General features: G+C 29.4%; 1 protein-coding gene across 1 annotated transcript; it reads right to left on the reverse strand.

The window, feature by feature from the left end:
• Positions 1-628: 628 nt before the first annotated feature.
• Positions 629-1099, reverse strand: LOC114322711 (protein SRC2). Its single transcript, XM_028270082.2, has one exon. The coding sequence runs from the start codon at positions 1097-1099 to the stop codon at positions 629-631; it is 471 nt and encodes a 156-aa protein (XP_028125883.1).
• Between the last annotated feature and the right edge of the window lie 3652 nt (positions 1100-4751).

A 4751-nucleotide genomic window follows, 5' to 3' on the forward strand; every position in this document is an offset into this window, starting at 1 on the left:
CCAATCTGCAACAGATTAGATGTTAATTAAGATGTCTTGTTTGGTCCTTTTGGTTTTTGATAGTGGTGTTCTGTTGTTTAGTCCTGTTGTAGTGTTTACTGTTGGGTGTTGTTTGTCGTGTTAATGGGTTTGGTTTTTTTGTTTTCTTTGTTTGGTTTCTCACCAAACTTGCGGTAATAGCACATGATTAGGTGTTTATTCCGGGGTCAACATAGTCGGAATGGGTATGGTATACTATGGTACTTGTTGCACTTGCCCGCCTTTATTAATGCTTTTTTGTTATAATGACTTCTTTCATCAATAAAGTTTTGTTTTACTAATCAAAAAAAAAAAAAAAAGCTCAACAAAAAATAAAATGCTATCTAGGAAAATCAAATAAAAGCATACTTCTATTCTTGGATTGGACAAACAGAGGGAAGGAACATATTTTGTCATCATCATCATCTTCCATAGGTTGACCATTTCTAAAACAATCACTACACCAACGCTACAAGACTCAATGATTGTTTACACAAACACTCAATCGTACAATATGGTGAAAATCTTGAGTCACACGATTATGTAGATACGAGTGCAGGATTTTGGGTACATAACATGAACATGGTCATAATTGTCGAAAAGTAGAATATCAGTCAACACATCGAATCCAATCTGCAAAACCCTCAGCCAAAAGAAGCTTCTCAACATTCACTTTCTCACCAAACCTATAAGCAATCCTCAAAACTCCCTGAGAATTTAAGGAACCCTTCATCACCGGGAAATTCACCACCGCGCTGCCTCCATAAACGCACGAATCGAAAAGCTCTTTAACTGACGTATGAACCTCCCCAATATATCTGTCGCCGAGCTTTCGCTTACAGTAAAGCTTGATGACAACCATGACTCCGTAGTTTTTCACAGCAGACTCACCTATGGTGTATTTCAAGCTGAAGTTCCACGCTGGGTTGGTCTCGCCATGCTTGTCTGTTGGAGTTCTCCTCTCTGTTTCTGGGTTGCCTCCGATAGAGACCCTCCCGTAAACTTTCATTTTGAATAGTTTTCGAACATCTTCGAGATCGCTTGCAGAGATTAGGGTTAGCTCAAATTTCCTGCACTCCATATATTATCGGGTTTGTAATGTGTATGTAGGTATGTATTACCGTTTTTAAAGATATAAAACAACCAGACACAACGTCATTGGGTGTTTTATAGTATCATCAGTCAACTAGAAAAGTAAGCGTGTTTTGGCAACCACTAGGAAAGTTAAAAGTTTATTTTTAATTTATTTTTGTTCATATTATTTCTCAAATAAAATAATAAAAAAATTAAAAAATTTACTTTTAATCATCTTTTCAAAAATATTCTTAAGTAACTAAAAAGATTTTATTAGACATATCTTTTTGGGTAAATTACACCAACGATCTTTATAGTTTGAAATTTGTGTCACTTTGCTCCCTAACTTTTCAATTGTGATACATTTGATCTTAAATTTTGAATCTTGTTCCAAATAAGGACAATTGAAGATACTATTGGATTTTCTAAGGGTAAATTCGTCACTTTGATAAAATATAAATTAATTTGACAAAAATAAATGTCAAAAAATTATTTTTGAATTTTTTAAAATTATTTCTACCTACTAAAGATAAAATTATATAAAATTGATATATCTTTTAGACATTTATTTATTTTTTTACCAAATTAATTTTTATTATGTATTTAGATGATAATCATGTAAAATTAATTTTTAAAAATTAATCATGTAATTTTTATTAATTTTTATCAATTTTACATAATTTTATCTTTGGTGGATAGAAATAATTTTTAAAAATTTTAAAATATTTTTTTGACATTTATTTTTGTCAAATTAGTTTATATTTTATCAAATTGACGATTTTGCCCTTGAAATTAAGCAAGGGTTTGTTTAATTGTCCTTATTTGAAGCAATATTCAAAATTCATGGTCAAATGTGTCACAATTGAAAAGTCAAGGACTAAAGTGACACGAGCTCCAAATTATAAGGACTATGAGTATAATTTGCCCTATCTTTTTTTAATCATTGGATATTCGGATCAGTTTATGTGCATCATTAATTTGGAGATTTACATAAAGTGCCCTTTCTACGTTGATCAGACCAATCTTGGGCAGAATCGCGGGCGTGGCCCCAAGGAGCAGATTACTCCTAATGGGAATTGAACATGAGAAGCACACCCTTAGACCCTAAGTTATACTTGAATATACTCTTTTTAAGAACGGATAATATTAAGCTCTAAATTTTTATTAATCAAACATAAATTGAATAAGGAAAATGTTTGGGACCATTTTTGGGGATGACCCCACGCTTCCAAAGTGATCATGGCCCTCTATGTATGTGTGGGGCCCACTCATGTATGTGTGGGGTCTACATTATGAGTGGTTCAAATTTGTGGGGATCTTGTGAGGGTCTTATGGGGTGGGGTCTCAACCATTACTCATTAAATAATCCGTTTATAACCTTATTTAGGTGGCGTTTGGCAAGTGATTTTGTGGCTAAAATAGTCACAAAAGACAAAATAAGTTATTTTAGTCACAATAAACAAAACATCATATCCAACGCATAATCATTACACTCTTCTCTCACAAAAAAAGTCAAAAAAGCCCAAAAACCAAAAAACCCTTCCCAAACCAAGCTTTTTAGCCCAGACTAAAATAGCCAAAAAAGTCAAAAAGGCAAAAAGCTAACCCACTTCCCAAACGGAGGCTTATACTAAATTAATTAATACTGGAAGAAGAAGCTAGGTAATTACTAAACAAATTCATTCCAAAAAAGCAGAAAAAAAAAAAAAAAAAAAAACAAGAGAGATGAAAAAATAAAATAAAAATAGGTAATTTCTTAAATATCCAACTTAATCGAATTTCATTTATGTGAAAAATAAAAATAAAAATAGATGGACTATTTTCAAAATCATACCGTTTGTTAATTACTTTTCAAACAAATATGTTTCAATCAAGTGGCTTCTGATATCTAATCAACTTAATTTAGTAGGTAAATAGCCTATTTGATAGAATCTCATTTGTGTAGTAGAATAAAATAAAAAATAGATGGACTATTGTTAAAATCATAATGTTTGTTAATTTTTTTCAAAAAAAATGTGATTCGATCAAGTGATTTTCGATATCTAATCAATTTAATTTATTCGGCAAACCATATAAGATGAATAGTTCAAATTGTCGAGTTAGGTCCAAAGTAGCATGAATTGGATCATGCTCAATTAGAGAGGATATAATCCTTCAATTTTATTTCAAGAGAGTATTAAGATTAACGTGTCTATTATTATTAAGTTCTCATATTTTCTTTAATTATCAACCAATCATCTTACTTATAAACTATTAGGTCTAAAAGGTGGTTAAGTGAACTTGTATATTATTTTCCGATATTGAATATATCACCTACTTTCTTAAAAATTATTAGATAATTTTGAGTATCATGTAGAATTGCTTATATAATGTTTTGACAAGTGAGAAACCTAACTGAGGGATTTTCTATACCAAATCAAATTAAACCAAAGCCTTAAATCTCATCAAATGGGATCGGTTACATGAATTCTTGTTCTCCACGCGGCTCTATCAAACTACAACAAACGTAACTTATGGTGACGAAAAGTAGTGAAGAAAATAAATTTCGTCACTAAATAAGAATAATTTGTGACGAATTATAAAATTTTGTCATATATAATAAAAAATAAAAATAATAGGTGACGAAATTTATTTTCATCAACAAATACTTCCTTTTAGGTGAGGAAAAATTAAGTTTCGTCACTGAAGATTTTCCCGCTAATTTTTTTTGGCAGAGCAAAAATTTTGAAACTTTTGGTGAGAAAAAAATTTGTCACTAATTATAAAATTACTAGTGAGGAATATATTTTCGTCACCAATAATTTTATATATATATATATATATATATTTTTTTTTTTTTTGAGAAACTTGATTTTAAATATTTTAAGACCATTTGGTGAAAAATATATTTTTGTTACTAATAATTTTTAATATTTTGAGACTTTTTAGTAAGGAAGTTATTTTGTCACTAATTTGGTGGGAAATTTTTGACATATTGGGCGGTAATGAAAAAAAATAGACTACTAACTTCTCCACCTTTTTTTTGTTTATCAGTTTTCCTCTCCCCCTCTCTCTCTGTCTCTCTCTCTCTCTTAAAACAAAACATAAGTTAATTAGCTCTTTAAGAAATCTATGGTGACGAAAAGTAGTGAAGAAAATAAATTTCGTCACTAAATGAATAATCCGTGACGAATTATAAAATTTTGTCACATATAATAAAAAAGTAAAAATAATAGATGACGAAATTTATTTTCATCAATAAATACTTCTTTTTAAGTGAGAAAAAATTAAATTTCGTCACCAAAGATTTTTCCTTCTAATTTTTTTGGGTGGTGCCAAAATTTTGAGACTTTTGGTGAGAAAAATATTTTTCATCAATTATAAAATTATTAGTGAGGAATTTCGTCACCAATAATTTTAAATATATTTTTTAAAATTTTGATTTTAAATATTTTGAAACTATTTGATGAAGAATATATTTTCATTGTCAATAATTTTAACATTTTAAAATTTTTGGTGAGAAAATTATTTATTACTAATTTTGGGGGAAGAACTTTGTGATATTGGCGGTAAAAAAAATAAATAAATAAATAAATAAATAAATAAAAAAAACCTACTAATCTCCTCCCTCTCTCTCTTTTTTTTTTTTTATGGTACTTCAGTTTTCCTCTCATTCCTTT

The sequence above is a fragment of the Camellia sinensis genome, chromosome 3, assembly GCF_055761805.1.
Source record: "Camellia sinensis isolate YWXY chromosome 3, ASM5576180v1, whole genome shotgun sequence".
Classification (NCBI taxonomy): domain Eukaryota; kingdom Viridiplantae; phylum Streptophyta; class Magnoliopsida; order Ericales; family Theaceae; genus Camellia; species Camellia sinensis.

Bases quoted from the DNA above. Each gene is read 5' to 3' on its own strand.
- LOC114322711 (XM_028270082.2), bottom strand. From the start codon at position 1,099: ATGGAGTGCAGGAAATTTGAGCTAACCCTAATCTCTGCAAGCGATCTC.